General features: G+C 47.1%; 1 protein-coding gene across 4 annotated transcripts in view; it reads left to right on the forward strand.

The window, feature by feature from the left end:
• Dido1 (death inducer-obliterator 1) overlaps window positions 1–14,442 on the forward strand; it is a 54,992-nt gene extending 40,550 nt beyond the window's left edge. For all 4 annotated transcript variants that reach the window (XM_057781181.1, XM_057781183.1, XM_057781182.1 and 1 more), the window contains exons 12-17: window positions 822–957; window positions 1,158–1,686; window positions 2,051–2,204; window positions 2,561–2,650; window positions 3,224–3,419; window positions 10,660–14,442. In XM_057781181.1, coding sequence (XP_057637164.1) covers window positions 822–957; window positions 1,158–1,686; window positions 2,051–2,204; window positions 2,561–2,650; window positions 3,224–3,419; window positions 10,660–13,931 — 4,377 coding nt within the window. In that variant the 3' untranslated portion in view covers window positions 13,932–14,442. The remainder of the gene's footprint in view (window positions 1–821; window positions 958–1,157; window positions 1,687–2,050; window positions 2,205–2,560; window positions 2,651–3,223; window positions 3,420–10,659) is intronic.
• The last annotated feature ends 8,230 nt before the right edge of the window (window positions 14,443–22,672 follow it).

Genomic DNA, 22,672 nt, shown 5'->3' on the forward strand with positions numbered 1-22,672 from the left:
TGTTTTCACAGAGACTAAGACTAACATCTCTTACTTACCTGCTTTCAGGTGTCTTAAGTCACTGAGCAAGTCACTGACCTTTGAATAAGTATATACATATGCATGGTGTAGTATTTCCCAAGTGCTTCTCTTCATTGGGACGATTTGGGTTCCTTTAGTTTTTTGAGATAATCTCTCTTCATCTGGCCTAAAATATGTCACCTCTGGAATCTGGGGATTATAGACCTGTCTTGGTGGGCTTTTTCTCCATTAATTTTTTTCTTTTGTTTTGTTTTTCGAAACAGGGTTTTGGAATTTGTTATGTAGATCTGGGTGGCCTTGAACTCAGAGATCCACCTGCCTCCACTTCCAAGTGCCTTGGCACCACACCTGACTCTCCTTTGGTTTGTGCTATTAACTTAGAGATAGATTGAATTTGGGAAGGAAATTATCTACTTGAGCCAAGCATGTTCTCACTTACCTGTAATCCCAGCACTTACTAGATAAGTTTTTCTCAACCTGTGAGTTATGAGTCCTTTAAGGAAGGGTAGAACAACCCTTTCACAGGGGTCCTTAGATTAGATATCCTGCATATCAGATATTTACATTAGAATTCATAACAGGAGCAAAATTACAGTTACAAAGTAACACCAAAAATAATTTTATGATTAAGGGTCACCACAACATGAGGAACCTTATTAAAGGATGGTGGCTTAGGAGGGTTGAGAACCTCTGTGCTAGATGGAGGCTGGAGGATTAGTTTTGGGGTCATCCTCTGCTACATTTCGAGACATTGTCTCAAGAAAACAACAAAGGTAAGACCTGCTTGCTTTCAATTGTAGGAACAGCAGGAGTCAGTGAGAGCTGCCCCTGAAAAGAACACGGCTCCTCTTCTGGATGTCTTCAGCAGCATGCTAAAGGACACCACAAGTCAGCATCGGGCTCATCTTTTTGATCTAAACTGTAAAATTTGTACAGGTGAGCATAATCTAGGGCCTGAAACTTTGGCAATGAGACAAGACTGGGCTTTGTCTAAAGTCACTCTTGTAAAGGTAGCAGTGTTCCAGCCCAGTTTAGACAAGGGTGGCTTTCTGGTGCTTATGTAGCCTGGTCCCAGTATCTTTTGATTAACATAAGTCATTGCCTTGAATGTGTCTTCCTCGTACCTCATACTTCAGGTCAGGTTCCATCACTGGAGGATGAACCAGCTCCTAAAAAGCAAAAGCTTTCAGCGTCTGCTAAGAAAGAAGACTTGAAGGCCAGGCATGACAGTTCCCCATCCGATCCAGTTCCTACCCCTGCTGATGAAGGAATTGCAGAGACACTGCCTGAAAATGCCTCTGAGCCAGACCTGGAGAGTATATCTAGTCTGAACCAGGAGAGAAAATGTTTCCCTGGGCCTCCAGGTGATGGCCAGCCTGACCCCTCCCCACTGGATGGCCTCTCTCCCTGCTCTGCCTCTGGTGGCAATGGGGTGGTCACCACAGTCACTGTGTCTGGCCGAGACCCCAGGACCGCCCTGAGTGGGTCATGCACGGTCACAGCCTCCATGGCAGCCCACCTGGATAACTCACATACTTCAGAAGCCAAACCGGACATGATAAAGCCTGCTTTGACTCCTGCAGTGGTGCCTAAGTCCATACTGGCAAAGCCGTCCTCCTCTCCTGACCCAAGATACCTGTCAGTACCACCATCACCAAATACAAGGTGTGTGTTTAGGATGGGGCCTGAGCAAACCTCAAACTTTTGCTTTAGACTGACACGGAAGTCTGGTGATTAGATTTATCAGAAACCGGCTTCAGTATCCTTAAGATGCTCCATCTCTTGAATGCCCAATTAATATTCAGATCTTGAGTACAAAGTTTTTAATTAACTTAATGGCCATTGATTTGCTGCCTGAACAACTTATTTTCTTGACCAAATATCTAAGTCATTATGTCTTAAATAGTTGCTTGGTAAAGGAAGCCACTAACCTTGGGCTTCTCTTTTGCTCCCAAGTATGAAGTCATCATGGTTTGAAATATCTATTGTACAAAAAGAAATTAACACTTTTTATGGTTTGGTTTTACAGCATTTCAGAATCACGATCCCCGCCAGAAGGAGACACAACCCTCTTTTTGTCTCGGCTCAACACGATTTGGAAAGGATTTATTAATATGCAGAGTGTAGCAAAATTTGTCACTAAGGCATATCCTGTCTCTGGGTGTTTGGATTATCTCAGTGAGGTTAGAACCAAGAAATCAATCTCTCCCTCTCCCTTTCCCCCTCTCCTCTCTTCCTCCGGGTGTGTGAGTGTGTCTTGGAGGAGTCAGGTTCATGCTGTTCCTCTGTTGTATGGCCAGAGACAGAAATGTGTACCAGCAATCGGGCATCCCAGTTCCCCGCTTAGGTGTGCTATTTCCATGTATTTGGCCTGTTTCAGCTTCTGAACATAATATCCTTGGGAGGACGGTTTTTTCCATCCACCCGACTTTAGGGGATACTTCTAAAGTGGTGCTGTTTCTGTTGTGTGATCTGGTGTTTTGGGATTAATTGTGTCAATCTGCAGCTCTGGTGTTGACTGCATGTTCTTCTTGTGTAGGATTTGCCAGACACCATCCACATCGGTGGAAGGATTGCTCCAAAGACAGTTTGGGATTATGTTGGCAAGCTCAAGTCATCCGTGTCTAAGGTACCTGCTCACAATGTGGTCTCTTCAACAGTGGGCAATTGTGTTTGCTGAAACCTTTTTTAATTTCTCACTTTATTGGGCTAAGGTTTGAAACATCAGCTGTAACTTCCTAGATGTTAAGAGTGTTGAGAAACATATCAAGGTGTGAAGCTATACCTGACTAATAGTGGTAGCCGTTTGCTTCTGACTTAGAATGGTGTGGATGTATTCAGATTTTAGTAAATACACAGGCTTTGCTTCCTAAAAATCCCTCAAGTTAGCTGCAGGTGATGTGTGAGGTTTCTACTGAAAATGGTCCATAGTTTGTACCACTCACAAGAGGAGTAAACCATATAGACTGGCCTTCTAGTGTGGAGACACCCAGATGGCACCTGCTGCTGCTGTGTGCTGTGATCCCCATCATCTCAAAGTCCTGGAAATGGAAGTGGCAGAGCCCAGCAGTCTGACCAGAACCTGTGTCCTTTACACTTGATGTGAATTAGTGCAGGCAGTAGATGTCTCGGGGTCTGCATCTGAAGCGGGACCGTTAGGGCAGCCCAGGTGCAGCTTCCCTGTGCTCTGTTTGTCTTTCAGGAGCTCTGTCTGATTCGCTTCCACCCTGCCACAGAGGAGGAGGAGGTTGCCTACATCTCCCTCTACTCCTATTTTAGCAGCCGTGGCCGGTTTGGGGTTGTAGCGAATAACAACAGGCATGTCAAGGACCTGTACCTGATTCCACTGAGTGCTAAGGACCCTGTGCCATCTAAACTCTTGCCCTTTGAGGGCCCAGGTAAGCAAGCACACAGTTTCTGGGAGGTGTAGGCCCAGCCAATCTCACATGGTCCTCTACACTGACACAGTCCGCTCAGGTTGTCACAGGAACATCTGCCACCTGGCCCCGGATCTAGATTAGGACAGCCAATGGCACCAAGCATGGCAGGAGATCTAGGCTCGTGGCTCTAAAAGTATCTCAGTTCATGTGAAAATTGACTCACTCCTTACAAGCAGATTGTTTGCTGCCTCAGATCAGGGAGTTGTTCAAATGCCAGGACCAAGAACCAGACCCAGAGAGGGAGGACAGGGTTTGCCTGAATCCAGGGGTGCCTTTCACTCCAGAAAGACTGTTGCTATTACTGTTTCTGCTCTGCTCAAGGTGAACTGGCCTTTTCCATTCTAAGGTGCTTCTCCATAGGAACTGATTCCTAAGGGGTCTTGTAACAGTGCCATGGAGAAGCATCTCAAAATGACTACTTTTCAATCACTGCACACTGTAGTAAGTTCTTTTACCTTTTCAAACTATTTAGATTTGTTCTTTCCTTGGAAGTATTACTTAGCAGATTACATATAAAGAAACACAAACTGGACTTCAGATGACATGGAGGGCTCTGGTCCAGTGATATCCTGCTCTGCTAAGCACCTTCAAGGAGTTTTCATGGCTTCAGTTAGGGAATTAGCACTAGTTGCCTAAATTGGTCTCTTTTCCCCAGTGGATTAATCTTACCTAAAATCCAATGGGTTTGACATTGCTAAACATTCTTTAAAATGCTGTTATAGCAGTAGCTGATGAATGCCCCAAGCCCTGGACCCCACACCACTTGCACTGCATCTAAACTGGCTGGGATGCTGAAGGACAGCCCTCTGCCAACTACAGCCTGTTCCTAGTTCATGGCTTGAGTTCTTACCTGTACCCGCAGTTTCAAAATACATGCACATTAAGGTATTGGTTGGTGTCATAATACAGGGGTTAAATGTTAATGGGCGTGATGCGGTAGGTAATTGTAGTGCCCAGCACATTTCAAAAGCAAAGTGTATTAGTGTGTTCTATGAAGCCATATTGGGGATAAGAAAAAGAAAATACCACTGTGGGTGGCAGAGAGTGCCCTGGAAGTGCTCGATGACAGCCATGTGAAGAGCTCTGGCCAGCATTTTCCATAATCAAGGGGAAAGAGGCTCCAGTTCTCCTGGAAGTGAAGATCCAGAAGCTGACCCTTGGCACCTGTGTGAAGAGCGGCCAGTTGCTTAGATTTGTCTCAGCTCGCGGGTTGGGATTAGTGTCCATGGGTGGTGCCTGAAGTGAGGGTGGGAATTGCCCCTGGGCGCCTTCCTCTCCGGCAGAAAAGCACACCATTTATTGCAGAAGTGTGAGTTAGATCCCTTGCCTCCAGTTTGTTTAGGAAAAGCAGTGCTTCATCCTTTATACTCTCTCTCCCCATCTTCGTCAGCATTACCAAATGAGGCCAGTGTTGAGAAACCTGCAGAGTACATGGGCATTGGGGTACATGAAGCCCTTACCCAAATAGGACTTGGGAGAGGTTCCCATTGGCCAGGGCCAGGAAGGAGACAACCAAAGGAATGGTACCATCCATTGTGGCTACACAATCATTTAGATGCAGGGTTTTGGGATAGCCAGCCAGGACAGGATAAGGCCACACTGGGCTTCCAAGCTGACAGGGGTTGGGGGTTGTTGACATATTGTATCCCACTAAGAGATAGGCACTGCCCACCCAGACTCATGTGCAGTGGCTGGCCAGGTGGCCACACTCGCTGAGGCCGTGGCACTGAATGGTGCACTCAAAAGACAGGCAAATTTTCCTCCACAGAAGTCAAAAGTGTGTCTTGTTAAAATAAGAATTTAGAAAAGTAATGAAGTATTTATTACCTATAGACTCCTAAAGATTTTTTTTTAACTTAAGGACTGAAAAATACAGTTTTTAATGATATTGTTGCCACAATTAAATGTGTGGTGTTTGCACACTATCAGTGCATACAGCCTTGGCCTAGGCCAAGCTTGTGGCTGGACCTGCCTTACATACTGATGGTTTGACTTGGCATTTTCTAGGTGTAGGCGTGTGTGTGTGTTGATGCTTATGTGTGCTATATGTGTGTAAGATTGGGCTGTAGCCTTGTTCCTGGCTTATTTATTTTTCCCCCGGTACCCATAGCATGTAATCTTCCCAAAAGCCTTGGACACCTTGGGCCTTCTCAGTCAACCAATGGCCCAATATAAGTACCAGCTACCCAACAAGCTGGGGGTCTCTCCACATACCTAGGGCCTGCATTCCCAAAGCCTTTCTCTCAATGCAAAGGCTTTGCCTGTAGTCTCTGTAAGAGTGGTACAGCATTCACCTTGAGATGCTGTCCTCATAGGCTCAGGTAAAGTCAGCCCCAGGTAGTGTGGTGCAGATCCTGATGGGAGTGGAGAGGACATTACACAAGGAGCTCCTCTCCACCCGACTTGGAGCCCAGAACTTTCTGACATTGGCCTTTTGAACTCTAGTCTGACTTTAAGAATGACAAAACCTCAAAAGTACTTAGGCCACAACTTGAGAACGCCTACTGCCAGCATTTGATTCTTGGCTTAGCATGTGTAAAATTCACAGACCCAGTCGTACATCCCGAACTGCTGTGTTTTTTTTTAATGACTCTAGTGCCCTTGTCTTTTGTAATAATTTTACACAAAAATACTGTTGGTCTGTTAGACACTGTTTATACCTAATATGATTACTTCAAAGAACAGCTAAAAAGCCTAGATCTTCTGACCCCACTGTCCATCCTCTCCACACTAGTTTAGATGCTATTTTAAAGCCACCAACAGGTTCTCAGGCAACTTGTGACCTTAATCAAGGGAGCGAGCCTAGTTTATTTACAGGAAATAAACTTCCCTTCTGCCTGGCCCTGACAACACTGAGTCTGCAACCCATGTACCTACCTCATACTCATCAGGGCTAACTGCCAGGTTGAAGAAAACCATTTGGTTTTGGTGCCTGTTGCACTCACACCAGCATGCAGCCAGTCTCCTCTCCAAACCGCCCTCAGGGAGTGTCACACTCCAGTGTCTGTGTTTACACAAAAACAGTTCAATTAGCTGGCAAGTTCTATGCTTTGAAATATTAACAGGTAAGCACTCCAGTTTTCTTGTGTATGTATCAAAGCTTTGCATAGAAACTGTAATCAAAGTCAAATACAGTATTGAATGGAATGTACTACTTTGTCTATCTTAAATCAATAAAAATATGTCATGGAAACTGGTCATTGTTTGTTTGACTTGGAACCATGCGATAGCTAGGGTCACTTGCCCTAGTCTACCTCTGCTTCTTGTAAGCCAGCATAACTCTTCTGGTAGTACAGGGGTCCCAGTGTCCTGCCAAGTGGTGCACAGCAGAGGGCATGCAGACTGACATGCTCCATGGTGTTCTTTGTACTCGGGCACCTGGAAGAAGATGGACAGCGCCCTTGTTACCCCAAGCATGCACTGGGTGCAATGGCTTTACCCTAGTCTTACAGCTTCAGAGTCAAAGAGGGAGGACATATGCGTGAGTGTGTGTGTGCTAAATGGGCTGGGAAGTATTCAGTTCCCCTCATAGTTGCCAAGTGTGTCCAAGTCATACCTAAAAACACAGTTTCGGATCCAGCAGGTGTGTACATTTTGTTTTGACAGATTCAAACCATGAAAGAGTTTTCATCTTGAACATGTTGAACATACTGTTAGACTGGGGAATAGAGTTGTTGATTTGATAGGTGTGAGATCAGCAGGAGTCTACTTTGGGGAGATTCTGTTAATAAATGGGAACACTAACATGCACACCATTCACAGCACCACCTCCCATATCTGTAGAAGCAGGTGGTTGTCTTCAGCCACATCTGCAGACTCTGTTGCTAACATGTCTGGGTACCGGTCCCAAGAGATTAACTGGCACACCTTTTCAGTCTGGTTTATCTTCTGTCTGATACCCACTAAGTCCAAAGGCTAAGTAGGCATTTGCACCTTAAAAACGGGGACAGAGGTGGAGCTTAAAGAGCTTGCCTTCATACACACTAAACAGTGTATCCCTTGTAGTTGAAGAGCACATTTTAACTGCTGACATCTGCTATGTCAGATTCCCACTGCTTGTTTTGTGTAGTTGTGTGAATTGACAGCCTCTTAAGAGCCCCAAAGAGGGTGGTGTGTAAGTAACTGCCATTCTGTCTAGTGCTGGCTCTTGTGGAACCCCTATCAGCACTGCAGCTGGGGTGACCATTGCTTCTCAGACCATACATCCCACACTCTGGGGAGCTGAATTCTTAACCTGATGGCTGACAAAATACAGCAAGCCTGGAAAGTGGACCCCAAGAAACCTGGATCTCCACTGCCCCTCCTAGAGAGGCATCTGACCTTCGTTGACATCTCCTGTTACATGACATACCTTGCAAACACAATGGAGCAGCATCATTAACTTTGGGACATGCCCCTTACTCCTCAGCGAAGATACTTCCAAGGCCCATGACGGATGATTGAATTTGATTGTTCACAAGATGCTGCCGCTTCCAGGGTACTAGCTATGGTTGGATTTGGGTGGGTGGTTTTTTTTTGTTTTGTTTTTTTTTGTTTGTTTGTTTGTTTGTTTTTTTTGTTTTGGCTTGGTTTTGGAACTCACCTAATAGTCTTAAGTTGGCCTTGAACTCATGAAGATCTGACTGCCCTCATACATATGAGCCACCATTCCTCGTGGATATTTATGTAGTTGTAGGTATACTTGAGACAGGCAATAAGGGTTGTTTCAGAATAGGGCTGTGCATTCTGGGGAGGTTAGCCAGAAATTTAGAGAACACGGACTAGTCTTGGAGCCCTGCAGTATGCACATGGATAACCAGGTGATTAGAAACAGCTGCTAGTGAGATGCCGTTCTAGGCAGCCTACTGAGCGCACAGCCAGCATGAACTCAGCTTGAACAGCTACCAGCTTACTTGGGATGCTGGAGCACCCTGCTGTGCTGGGACACAGTACCCTGGACCACCTGAGTTTTGGTTGCAGTGGAAGCAGGAGTCTAATAACAGTAGAGGACCCATCTGCAATTGGGTGGTCTGGAAGTCCTTTCTGGAGTGAGGCAGAAAGTCCTCTGTCGAGGAGTAGTGACCCACGTTAAATTGCAAACCCTGCCTCCTCACACCAGGACCCCCAGCCTTTATACCGTGTTCCTCTACAACCCCACACCCCCAGCCAGTTTCCTAGTGTCAGATTCTGAAAAGAGCCTGGTTTACAGAGCTGTACAGTAAAACTTCAGCTTGTGGCTCAAATGTTCCAACAAGTTTTTGTGACTCAAACTTGTAAGCTCTGGCCATTTTCTACAGGTTCTTCCAGAAAGCCTAAAACCCTGGTTTAGCAATTAATCCAAACTATAGATGTTAAGCTTTATAGTATCCAGGAAGCAGCTAGCAGCTGCCGTTTTAAGTTTAAAAGCCCCTTAACTTTTCCTTAGAACTTGATAGCCTTCCACACATTCTGAGTGCTCGGTGGAATCTGCCTGCGCCTTGTTTTTTTTTTTTGTTTTTGTTTTTTTTTTTTTGTTGTTGTTTTCTTCCCCTACTGCCTAGCTCTTTTCTCTGAAACACTAGGCAGTTACAGCACTATTTAGTTTTTATGCATCCCTCCAAGAAGCAGGGGACTGGCGCAGAGATTCCTGAAAAGAGGGAGGAGGTCTAGGTGTGGGGGCTGGGTGGTCAGCTCTCAGTGGCTGGCCCAGTCTGACCTCCATTCCCCATTGTGTGCTAAGCCTTACTGGAATTTAGGATTTGTAACACCCTTCGAACTAACTATATAACAGTGTCTAGAAGCAGTTGTTTACAGTAGCTTAAAACAAGTAAAATCTTTGGTAGTGATTAAAAATTGCTTAAAAATCATACGATTGTTTTTTGGGGGGGGTTGTTTTTTTTTTGTTTGTTTGTTTTTTTGGTTTTTCGAGACAGGGTTTCTCTGTGGTTTTGGAGCCTGTCCTGGAACTAGCTCTTGTAGACCAGGCTGGTCTTGAACTCACAGAGATCCGCCTGCCTCTGCCTCCCAAGTGCTGGGATTAAAGGCGTGCGCCACCACCGCAGCACGATTGTATTTTTATAACAGTAAATTGAATAGTGTGGTCAGATTGATAGCTTGTTTCATTTTACCTTTTGTACTCTTACCCCCACCGGTGCCCAGCACCCCTGCCCAAGCTACTAGTTTGGGGACTAGACTTTTCATTGTTTTGTTCTACATAAAGAGGATTGGGAAGCAACACTGAAAACTGGCATTCCTGAGCTGACTTGGCCACGCTATCTTAGAGAGGTCCTTGCCTTTAAGAGCAGTGTGCCTTGAGTCTCCCTAGTGCTTCTTCCCTGGGGTGTGTTCCTTACCACCATTTGCAGATGCCCTGTGCTTCACTGATTCACGGGAGTCTTTATGAAGACTTGAGCAGTAGGTGACCCTAAACTCACAATCCTGCTGCTGCTGGTGCCTCTCAAGTTCCAGGCCAGCAGTTGTGCCACCATCCACGGCCCAGTAGAAATGTGATATGTCAATGCCCAGTGAATTTTGTTTTAAATTGAGCTTTATTTTCTCATTACTATAATTCTAACACTAAATTCACTGTCATTGTTCATTTTAGTTTGAGTTGAATTGGTCCCTAACTATTTGCTAACTTAGTATATTTAACTTAACCTATGCAGCTTGTATGTTAACCCCCTGGTGTGCTGTAGGGGCAAATGAGAGAGCATAGCTGAGACTTTTAAACACTGTTTGCCCTCAGGAGGCCGAGACAGGTGGATCTCTGAGTTCAAGACCAGCCTGATCTATAGAGTGAGTTCCAGGACAGCCATAGTTACACAAAGAAACCCTGTCTCAAAAACACCATTGTGTGCCAACCCTGCCAGTCAAATGTTCCAACAACCAGTAGATGCCTGTCTCTTCACCTTCTGTAGCTTTGGCATTTTAGCAACTGGAAAGACAGCATGATTTCTGATGTGGGATGGGTTTGCTCATGACTTAAGGTATTGTTTTGTGGTTTCTGATGGGTATTGGTCTGTTATGGGTCCTTTTCAGACCACTAGAGCTGGAACTAGGTGGATATGCCGGTACATTCAAAGACTACAATCCCTTAGCTTTCTACAATAAGCTTCTTAAACGTGGGATTTTATTTTGCCACAGAATCTCTTCTATTGAAGTTCCCCATTAGTGAAAGTTCCTCTGAAGGGTGGAAGCTAGGCTTAGATTCTAAAGTTTGTATAAATATTGTGTTTTCCAGGTCTTGAATCACCACGTCCAAATATAATACTTGGGTTAGTAATATGTCAGAAAGTCAAACGTCCTTCAAATGCTGGAGAGTTAGACAAAATAGATGAGAAACGGACTCGACTCCAACAGGAAGAGGTAGAAACTTCAGTGTATCCCAAAGTAACTGCAACTTTGCCATCTGAGAAGAAGACTCCCAAATACCACCTGCACTCTGCAGACACAGCTGCCAGCAGCACTACACCCCCTGGTTCTCCTCCACCTCCTCCTCCTCTTCCTGAACCCCCAGTACTGAAAATACTGTCATCCCTCAAGCCAGGGTCTACCAGCACTGTCACAGCACCCATCACATCAGCAGTGATGACCACCACAGCTTCCCCTGTTGTTTCTGCCACTTCAAAAACAGCCTCGCCTCTGGAGCACATCCTGCAGACTCTGTTTGGGAAAAAGAAATCATTTGAACCCTCCACGAAAGAATCTGTTGGATCTGTGTCTCAGGATTCCACATCACATCAGGATTCCAAGGCCAAGGGGGAGGATGCCGTGTCAGCAGCTCCTTTGTTGGATCCAATTGTTCAACAGTTTGGTCAGTTCTCAAAAGACAAGGCTCTGGAGGAGGAGGAGGAAGATGACAGGCCCTACGACCCAGAGGAAGAGTACAACCCCGAGCGAGCCTTTCACACCCTGATTGCTGAGCCAGGGAGGCACCATGAAGTGGAAAATGTTCCTGAGACAGCTGAGAAGGAAGAGGTGGCCTATGATCCAGAAGATGAGACCATCTTAGAAGAAGCTAAGGTGACCATTGATGACCTGCCCAACCGGATGTGCGTGAAAGCCAGCTCCACAGAGAGGCCTGCTGACTATACCACGGATGCCACGAACGCGTCTCTGGTAGAGCAACAGAAAATGTTAGAGGAGCTAAATAAGCAGATTGAGGAGCAAAAGAGGCAGCTGGAGGAGCAAGAAGAAGCCCTTCGGCAGCAGAGGGCTGCTGTTGGTGTCTCCATGGCACACTTCTCTGTGTCAGATGCATTGATGTCACCACCTCCCAAGTCTTCGCTGGCCAAGACAGACCTGTTCTCCCAAGAACAACAGGCCCCAGACCCGAGTCATGGGGCCTTGGGTGCCAGCCACAACTTAGACTCAAGACAGAGTAGGGATCCAAGGCAGGCCAGGAGACTGGCTGCTGAGAACATTGAGAATGAACCTCTTCCCAGGGCCCCCACAGGAAGTGCGCCTGGCCCACAAGGTACCCTGCCTGCCAGGGAGACTACTGTTGCTGGGACTGCAGCAGCCCAGGGGCCTGGGCTGGCTCCAGAAGCCAAGGAACCAGTGGCTGTTCCCTGGGCTCCAGGCGAAAACACTGTGTTGAGACCTGAACATGACATTCAGAAGTGTGAGCACCCTGGTGACCCTGTCTCATTGCCCCTGGACAGCAGTCACCTTCCTACTGCTGGTGATGGCACAGCCAGGCCAGCAGCACCCCGCAGAGTGCTGCTGCCCACACCCCCGAGCACCGCCTTTCCACCCAGCTTCCCTTTGCACCCTGAAGAATCCCAGAATTTTAGTTCTGGAGGCAGGGAGCCTTTTTCAGGGCCCGTGTTTCTGTCTCAGGAAACATCTCTTGGCTCATCCCAATTCGAGGACCCTCGGGGTGCACAATCTGCTGGGAGGAGTGAGAGCCCAGTAGCTGATACTGAGGACAGCAGAGAGCCACAGCCCAGGCCTGGTGAGGGCACTACTCCATTCCCCCAATCTGGGCAGAGGGGAGGGGGCCCTCAGCCCCAGTTTCCTGGCCAGCGTGAACCTTTACCACGCACTTTTGGGATGTCAGGGCATCATGGCCCTGGTTTCCCAGGACCTAGGGGGCCAGTCCCTCCATTTTCAGAAGAGAATATTGTTCCTAACAATGATGGACCAAGAGGCCCTTCACCTGCCAAATTTGGGGCCCAGAAACCACCAATCCCTTCCTTATTCTCTGGGCAACATGGGCCACCTCCCTATGGTGACAACAGGGGACTCTCACCTTCCTATCTCGGTGGGCCCAGAGGAGGAGCACCGGCCCAATTTGAAGAACGCAAGGATCCACATGGGGAGAACAGGGAATTCCAGGACGCTTCATACAATGAGATGACAGGGGCCCCTGCTCAGTGTGAGGGGCCAGATCAGGCTCCGTTCATGGGGAACAGGGCACCCTTCCAGTTTGGAGGCCAGAGACGGCCACTTCTGACTCAGATGAAAGGGCCCCGTGGAGGACCTCCACCATCTCAGTTTGGAGGTCAAAGGGGTCCACCTCCTGGCCATTTTGTGGGCCCACGTGGGCCCCATCCTAGTCAATTTGAAACTTCCAGGGGCCCTCACCCTGGCCAATTTGAAGGGCCCAGGGGCCAAGCACCGGGTTTCATGCCTGGCCCCCGGGGTGTTCAGCCCCAGCAGTTCGAAGAACAGAGGGTGAATTCACCACCACGGTTTGCAGGTCAGAGGGCACTTGCACCTCTGCCATATGGAGGACCAAGGGGTCCTGCACCCTTTGCTGAGAAAAATGAACAGCCACCTCGATTTCACTTTCAAGGCCCGTCTTCACAGCCTGTGAAGCCTCCCCCTCGGCCCCTGCTGGAGCTGCCAAGCCACCACCCTCAGCATAGGAAGGACCGATGGGATGAGGCAGGCCCAGCCACTGCCCTGCCTTCCAATGCTGGACCTGGGCAGGGCCCTGAGACTGATGGACAGTGGGCCACATCAGAGTTCCGAGAAGGCAAAGGCCATGAGTATAGGAACCCGGCTTTTGAAGGGAGACAGAGGGAGCGGTTTGAATCAGGACCTAAAGAAAAGCCTCTGGATGAGCCCGACGCTCAAGGGTTAGAGAATCGGCAGGGCCGGGCATTTGAGGATCGGAGGCGAGAGCGAGAGAGAGGCAGAAACTGGAGTCGAGAAAGAGACTGGGAGAGGAGCCGGGAGTGGGACAGACATCGCGAGTGGGACAGAGGCAGGGATAGAAGCTCCAACAGGGACAGGGAGCGAGAGCGAGATACCGACCGGGCTAAGGAGTGGGATCGGAACCGGGAGAGAAGCAGGAATCGCGACCGTGACCGGGAAAGGCGGCGAGACCGCGACCGAGACAGGTCCCGGAGCAGAGACCGGGACAGGGACCGTGAGAGAACCCGAGACAGAGATCGGGACCGAGGCCGGGACCGGAAAGACCGCAGCAAGAGCAGAGAGAGCCCACGGGACCTGAAGTCTGAGGCTAGGACCTCTGATGCGGGCCCTGCTGCAGCCCAGGCCTAGAGGCCATTGCACCCAGGGCTGGTGACGAGACAGACACTGGTGAGGACAACGACCTCGTGTCCGCTATTGTTAATATAGGCTCAGCCTGGCAAAGACCCCTTTAAAAGCCAAGTGCATAAAATGTGTTGAGCAAAGAGTTTTTGAAATAGCTATGAAATTAGATACAGGATATAATATTCTGGACTTCAGGAATTACTGTAATTTTGTGTATAATGGTTTGTTACAAAATTTCCCAACTTTACAATTCTGATGTTTTTTAATAACTTAATATTTCCATTTAACATTACAGAAATGGGAAAGTATCTACAAAAGCATATTGCTTTTTTTCAGATTATAAAGTTATCTTTTCCGATAATTTGACTGGTGTAAGTTTTAAGGGGATTTCAGTGGACTGTAGAGCTAGCTTTCCCTGTGCTGCCATCTCTGCTTCTGCAGACCCAGACCTATCCAGGGACTCTCGGTGCTGTCCTGGGTGGAAAGCACTGTCGAGGGGTGAGTTGGGGGGGGGGGAGCTTGCAGCCGGGGGAGAACAGTTTTTCTAGGCCTGGCTCCCCACAATGCATCACTTTACAAGTTTTTTCAGAACATAATTAGAAATAATTCGTCCTGGTGGAAATTGTTACATTTTAAATAACAGTTTATTTTTAAATGTTCAAATTTATCAGCCTAAAGAAAGAAGGAAAGCGGTTCAGAGTAGCTTAAGAGAAAAGAGGCAGGAGTCAATTGCCCAATGCTGTCCTCTGAGTGGCTCTCCGCAGAGTCACAGACCCCGGACAGGTGATGGGGTTGGGAACTTCAGTGGGGTGGGGCAGTGTTTGTACCAAATCTGGAAGAGAGGAGGATGATGGTGAAACAGACTGCTTCGTGAAAGGCTACTCCCCTGCTGCCACATAGGCCCTCTGAAGATGCCGAGAAGGCCGGCTAACTTATTTGACTGTGCAAATATGTTTGATAGTTCCTTTTATATTTTCATAAACTTACTTTTTCAGATAGAGAATTGGAGAGCTTCATTTGTTCTTTGGAGTCTTTTATTTCATTGTACATCACTACAGATTTTTTTTCACTTTATAGCACAAATTTTTTAAGTTGAGAAGACATGGAAAAAATAGCAGTTTGGGATATTTGCTATTATAAACCAAATATCAGTAGGTTAAATTACATGACTGTCAGTTTCAACATCTAATAAGATGTGAAGTTTTTTTTAACATATAAAGTAAAATTTTCTAACTTAAATGCACAAGCATACAAATCAGGTGTGTTTCTTTTAAGTTTACTTGGTAGAAATTTCTGTACATTGTATTTTGTATTGCAGAGTGTTATATCACTGCCCATTTAAACAGGACTTAATAGGTTTTGTTACTTGAAGTAGAATAAATATCTACAGAGTTCTTGTTTCTCTCTTCACTCAGCCTTGGCACACACATCACACCACCCCATCCCCCCATTCCCAGCTAGCAGCCCTAGTCCCTGTGTTGGATGCTGCTTGCTGCATGGTGTCAGGACCCAGAGAGTAATGTGCTGGCTGGTATCCTGTGTAGAACCCAGACTGCAGTGTAGGGCCTTGCAGGAAGCCTGAGGGTGTCCCTGAAGGCAGCCTGTGTTAGAGCAGGAAGTAGTGAATCAGGAATGCCCAGGTGTCGTGGATAGAGTCCAGCCCTTCATTGCTAGCTTTTTAAAAGGAGCGGAGTCTATGGCCCAGGTTGCCTGCGTGTGGCCCTGCCCTTGACTGCCACCTGCTGGTCAGAATTGAACCTAAATCTGGGTGCTGTATCTCCACATACGTACCCAGTACAGCAAGAACTTGGCAGGGCCAGGCAATGGTAGGATGCTTTAATCCCAGCACTCAGGAGGCAAAAAAAAAAAAAAAAAAAAAAAAAAAAAAAAAAGCCAACTTGGCAGGAAGATTCTGACCCGGACCCAGCTGGTGAGGTGCTCGCTGGGGCTTGGAGGCTGACTGCAACTCCCTCACCAAAAAAGCCTCTGACAGCCATAGCATCTTTTTGTTTTGAGATAGTCCCGCGATAAAGCCTCGCGTTCACAGCAATTCTCCTTCAGCCTCCTGAGTTATGTCACTTGTCTTCACAACTCTGAAGCCTACTGCAGGGTCATGTGACACCAGAAAGGGCAGATTACAGGGAAAGGAAAAGAGGTGTCAGGGCCTCCCACCCATTCTAGAGCCCTGGCAACAGCAGCCAGGACATGCATTACCAAGTCCAGTAGCAAGCAAGCAATAGTATCTGTGTCCCCTGGAAAGCAGTAGACACTGGCTATGGCCCAGCCCAGGAAGGGCCTAACCTGTAGAGCCTAGAGGGGAGCTGTCCATAGTCATACCAAGGGCAGTCGTGGGGAGCTGTCCACAGTCATACCAAAGGCCGCAGTGGGGAGCTGTCCACAGTCATACCAAGGGTAGCCGTGGGGAGCTGTCCACAGTCATACCAAGGGCCGCAGTCACTGGGAAGGTAACTTGATCTCATACTGCTCCCTACAGGAGCAACGTAGATCTGTATGGCTCTTAGCAAAAGTGCATGTGTGTGTGTGTGGGGGGGGTGTCCCAGCCATAGTTTTACACCCAACAAACAGCTAGTAATGCTTTGTATACCCTTAGATGTTTGCTTCCTTGTTGCTGAGACAGGATACTTAACAAAAACAAGGAAGGATTTATCCTAAGTAGCAGTTTTCAGGGGAGTCAGTCCATCATGGAGCCTGGAGCAGCTGTCACGAGTCCTGTTCACATCTTAGTGAATCAAGAAGCCTTGCTCAGGACCTAAAGCTGTAACCCTCAAAGCCCCCCTCCCCCCACACTTGGTGGACTGTGTCTTCCAGCCAGGTCCACAGTCTTAAAGGTTTTATTAGCTCCCAGAACAGCACTGCCAACTGAGGACCAAGTATTCAAACACTTGGACCTGTGGGGGACATTTCAGACCCAACCATATTTTTTTTTCTTTAAAGATTTATTTATTATGTATACATTGTTCTGCCTGAATGTCTGCCTGCAGGCCAGAAGAGGGCATCAGATCTCATTACATATGGTTGTGAGCTAACATGTGGTGGATGGGAATTGAACTCAGGACCTGAGTGCTGGTATTAAAGATGTGCACCACCATTGCCTGGTGTGGGTTTTTTTTTTGGTTTTTGTCAGTAAACTGGATAATTCCGAACGGCATCACACATTCAGCAGAACTCTCGCTTACAGGAGGGCTTGGTGGCCTGTGCTTCATAGGCAGGCAGAGATCTGTGAGTTTAAGGCCAGGTTGCCTCAAAAACACTACTGTTTGCATTTTTGCATTGTTTGAAAGGTTTGTATCTACTTTTTTTAAAAAATGAGCTGTATTAGGTCTTTTTCTTTTTGGCATAAGCATGAAGCCATCTGAGAGAACAGATTAACTTGGCCTGGTCGCCATGGCAAACTAAACTAAGCAGGACAATGCAAGAGTAGCAGGTCTGTGGTAATGGTGCTGACACTCCCTGTTCTCCCCTGCTACAAGTGGGGCTCCCATGATAGCTCTGTGAGGTCCCCATCCACCATGGGCGGGACTTTGCAGTGCTGCAGCCATTCAGGGATCACTCCTGCGCCAAGCAGGTCTCATCACCTCATGGGCTGACCATGACTTTGGTGGAATTATTTCTTTGTTCTGTCGCCAGCACCCTATCTGGAGTGGACAGACATGTTCATGTCTTCCCAGGAGAAGTTAACAGGGTACAAGCTCACCAGGCATGGTGTGCTGGTGTACCTGTAATCCCAGCACTTGGGAGCTTGAGTGTGGTAGGAAGACAGGAATTCAAGACTAGCCTGGGCTACATAGTGAAACAGCTAAAAATAAAATAAAATAAAATAGATGTTCCTTGTAGGTTCGTGAAGTCCCTGATGCTCCTGGCAGGGAAAATGGGAAATGGAGTGTGTGTGAAAGCCCAAAGCTACAGGGCACTGCCTGGGACAGCCTCTGTAATGGTTTGCCCACTGTTACTACTGGCTGGGGGGAACGACATGACAGAAACGTATATTTACCAGAAATGAAGCTCCAGGGAACAAAGGGCTTTGTGTGTGGCTCCATGTAAGCCTGGTGCAATAGATGATCTGGCCCCTGTCGGTGTGCGGTGCTCAGGCTGGCTTGCCCTCACAACTGCCAGAAGACTGAGCTCCAGGCTTTGTACCATTGTTGGATAAAGCTTAAAGAGAGACAGAGACAGAGAATAGGCCTCGTAGGCATTTTTCTGCACCATGCTCCTCAGGAGACTTGTGGCCGTCTCTTAGCTCTGTGAAGCCTGACAACCTGAACACAAGAGAAGCAAGGCTGCTTGGGTTCTTTGTCCCTGAGCAAATCAGAGCCTAAGAGGACAGGAAAACCTGAGTGTAGTGTGTTGTTCTACAGTCTGTACCAGTGCTGTATGTCAAGTGATGACACAGACAGGATGTAGAGCCCTGGGCCATGAAGACGCAACAGGTAGCAAGCAAAACACCTATTCCCTCCTCGGATGACCCGTAGAGTCACTGTTCACCCTGCAACAACCAGAGCCAGCTTCCTCTGAGGGGGTAATGGGCTCCTGGGAGCAGAGATTGAGCTATGAAAAGATGGAGGATTGGGGAAAGCAAGAAGGTAGATTCTGAGAAGCACTGCCCTGAGGGAATGATGTGGATTCATTCAGATCTGCCCCGGCCCAGGAATGGCCTCAAGTCCCGAGGTCGCTACATCTGTTCATGATCACAGCTGGGTGACAGCCATGTCTGTGAGGCCAGGACCCACCTGAGTCTGTCATGGAGTGGCTATGTAAGGTGATACTTTGAGAACAGAAGGAAGATTGGGGTGGCCGGGCTGGGACAAGGATAAAGGACAGCACAGGGAACGGCCTGGGGAACTGGGACTGCTCTGTATCACGTGACGTAGAAAAGGCTCCAGACATGAACATCCATCTAGTAGTGGGTGGCAGCTCCCGCAGGCTTCAGGAGGATGAAGGAGACTGGCGCTGTTAGGTCCTGGGGATGCACAAATAACGGGAATCAGACCACTGGAGTGTTGTTGGACTTTCTTTTACCCTAGCCTCATGCTGGAATGCCAAAATGTTTTTTACTCTTTTGGCTCTTTAGGAGGGCCCACCACCCAGCTCCCAAATAAATCACACGTGGAGACTTATTCTTAATTAGAAATGTCTGGCCTTAGCTTGACTTGTTTCTAGCTAGCTTTTCTTAAATGATCCCATCTATCTTTTGCCTCTGGGTTTTTGTCTTTCTCTATTTCTATATACCTTTCTTTACTTCTTTCTCCATGGCTTGCTGTGTAGCTGGGTGACTGGCCCCTGATGGCCTCCTCTCCTCCCAGTTTCTCCTCCTATTTATTCTGTCTGCCAGCCCCACCTATCCTCTCTCCTGCCTCGCTGCCAGCTCTTTATTAGACCATCAGGTGTTTTAGGCAGGCAAAGGATCACAGCTTCACAGAGTTAAACAAATGCAACATAAAAGAACGCAACACATCTTTGCATCATTAAACAAATGTTCCACAGTGTAAACAAATGTAACACATCTTTGGATAATATTCTATAACACCAAAGTCTATTAACCAGAAGCAACTTTATTTCATAATCGTAGAGTACAAAAACTTTTAACTAGTTAGGGTCATAGGTAGGTATCTGGCTCTGTGATCCCAAGAAGGGACCATAAGTGTCTTTTTATGACAAAAGACAGTAAGCAGCAGGGGAGTCCATCCCTGGAGACAGGATTCACAGTCTCGGGGAATGCATTCCTGGGGTCCGGATTTATGACCACTGGGGAGTACACCCCCAAGTTGAAGTAGAGATTTACAACCTCTGATTACAGGGTATTAGTTCAAGATGTTTACATAGCTGTGGGTCTGTTTTAACTGCTTTAGCAAAGGGTCGGGTAGCTTGTTTACAGCAGCGATCAGCCCCGAGATCCCTAGAATGTGCTATAGGCATACAAGTTTTCATATTCCTGGGCTCTTCCGCACAGTCTGAGAGTGGATTGGGATGGCTACTCCTTTATGGAAAAAAGGCTACATCTATTTCCACTCTGTAATTGCACAAAGGTTAAGTGGGAGAAAGGGGGCACGTGAGATGAGGTGTGGCTTGTGATCGAGAATTGAGGAAGTTAGCATTGACCTTAACAAGTTAATAGGCCCGGTCCTTTGTGCTAAAGGAAGAAGGGTTACAAGTTCCTCTTGCTGGAGATAGGAACATCTCTTGTTTGTTTGTTTTAATCTAAATGCCTGGCCTGGGGAAAAGGGACTTTCGGGGGGGTGGGGGGGTGGTAAATCAGCCACTCCATTACAGAACATTGCAGTTTCTTACATGGCTTAGTTTATCCAAATAGCTGAAGCTTAAAAGTGAGCAAAGATGAAGCTAGAGAAATATTACTGTGAGCCTGAGTAGACCTTAGAATTTATGTCTTGATTATGATGTGCACCTTACCTTATTTATCAACCTTATGTTGCTTATCTAGATTTTCTAGTAACTCGGTGTTAACTTGTGCAGGAGCAGGCAGAGTTATCACGCTATATGGTTCCATGGTGACCGGGACTTTTTCCCAATAGAATTATTTTGTTTAAAGCAATTACTGTTGTATACATCCTCACCCTCCACTGAAGCCCACGGGAAAGGCAAAATGGTGAGGGTTCAGTTGGAACCTCTAACTTCCTCTTGCACCATCTGGGAAGTCCCAGTCCTGTCTCTCCAAATAAACCCCGCCCACCCAGAGTAGCTCCAAACAAAGGCATCCTTGGCAGCTATGGCAGCTTCCTCCCCTGCAGTTGCCAGCCACCCAAATCCCCACCTAAAGCAGTCAGCTGTTGACCCAGTTTGTGGAGACACCCTGCCACACCTCGCCTCTAACCTATATCATCTCCTTTAGTCCAGGCACACAACTTCTTCAGCCTCTATCTCTGGGACTGGAGATCCCCCAGGACGGATTTGCTTTGCTCAAATAAACCTGTTGTTATATGTTTTCAATTCCGCTTGATCTGGTGTACTGCTTTGGCACAGAAATCTGTTATTGGAGGACAGAAAACTTATTAGTGAGAAAAATGAAAGTGAACGGTACTGGAGAATTGGGATCCACAAGATCAAAATGTTAGAACTTGGTCAAGCAGCACGCGGTCCATGTCAGAGTAGGGTCCCAACTCCTATACACATGGATATGCAAACAAGTGCATACCCACCCACACATGTTCATACGTAGGCACATACACTAAGGCAGAGAAACTGAGCAGGTCCAGGGATGGCACAGCCAAACCTTCATAGGCAGCAACAAAATCAGGACTAAGACAACACGGATAGCCTAGAAACAGCCCATCTGTCCTGTCAGGAGACATATCTCCCCCTGCTCTTCACGGCAGGCTACGGAAGGAGTTCTCAACTGGGATTGATGGCTTCAAGGCTAAAAAGGATTTCAGGACTGTTGTATATTTTTTTTTGTCTGGGTTTTTCAAGACAGGGTTTCTCTGTGGCTTTGGAGCCTGTCCTGGAACTAGCTCTGTAGACCAGGCTGGTCTCGAACTCACAGAGATCCGCCTGCCTCTGCCTCCCAAGTGCTGGGATTAAAGGCGTGCACCACCATCGCTCGGCGACTGTTGTATATTTTTAAATTTCTTATTGTATTTATTTATTCACTCGTACACACATTGATGAACATCTGTGCTGCAGCTATGTATTGTCACAGTATGTCTGTCAAGGGTCAGGGGACAGCTTGTGCGAACTGGTTCTCCACTGGGAATTCTGTTTAAATCTGTACTCCCATTTTATTTTTTAAAGATTTATTTATTTATTATGTATACAACAGTCCTTCCATGTATGCTTGCATGCCAGAAGAGGCATGTGAGCCACCATGTGGTTGCTGGGAATTGAACTCAGGACCAGTCAGTGCTCTTAACCTCTGAGCCATCTCTCCAGCCCCTGTACCCCCATTTTAAATTGAATCATTTGTTTTCTTGATATCTAGTTTCTTGAGTTCTTTATATATTCTGGATGTTATCTATCTATCAGATGTGGCGTTGATGAAAGTCTTTCCCCAATGTGCATGCTGTTGCTTTGCCCTATTGACTATGCCCTTTATCTTACAGAAACTTTTCAGCTTCGTGAGGTTCAGTTTATCAACTGTTGGTCTTAGCTTCTGTGCTATCAGTGTTCTGTTCAGGAAGTTGTCTCCTGTACCAATGCAATACATCCAAGGGTATTCCTCACTTTCTCTTCTGCAGGTTCAACTTATAACCTGCAATCTATCCCACCTTCAAGATGTGTTGGGGCAATAGAGGTGCAGAATTTGTAGGAGTGACCAACCAATGACTGGTCTAGTTTGAGGCCCACGCCAAAAGAAGGAGCCCATGCCCTACACTGCCTGGATAACCAGCAACAGGAAGCTGGGTAGCCCAGAGACCAATGGTAGAAAAAATAAACAATAGCCGGGCGGTGGTGGCGCATGCCTTTAATCCCAGCTGTTGAAGTAAAAGCGGCGGGGCTGTGTCCCCAGCACCCGGCCTCCCGCATGGCTTATGCCCCAAAATAATTACACGGAAACTGTATTCTTTTGAACACTGCCTAGCCCATTAGTTCCAGCCTCTTATTGGCTAGCTCTTACATATTGATCTAACCCATTTCTAATATTCTGTGTAGCACCACGAGCTGGCTTACCAGGAAAGATCTTAACCTGCATCTGTCTGGAGTGGGAGAATCATGGTGACTCACTGACTGGGCTTCTTTCTCCCAGCATTCTGTTCTGTTTACTCCACCCACCTAAG

Source organism: Chionomys nivalis, chromosome 9, assembly GCF_950005125.1.
Source record: "Chionomys nivalis chromosome 9, mChiNiv1.1, whole genome shotgun sequence".
Lineage (NCBI taxonomy): Eukaryota > Metazoa > Chordata > Mammalia > Rodentia > Cricetidae > Chionomys > Chionomys nivalis.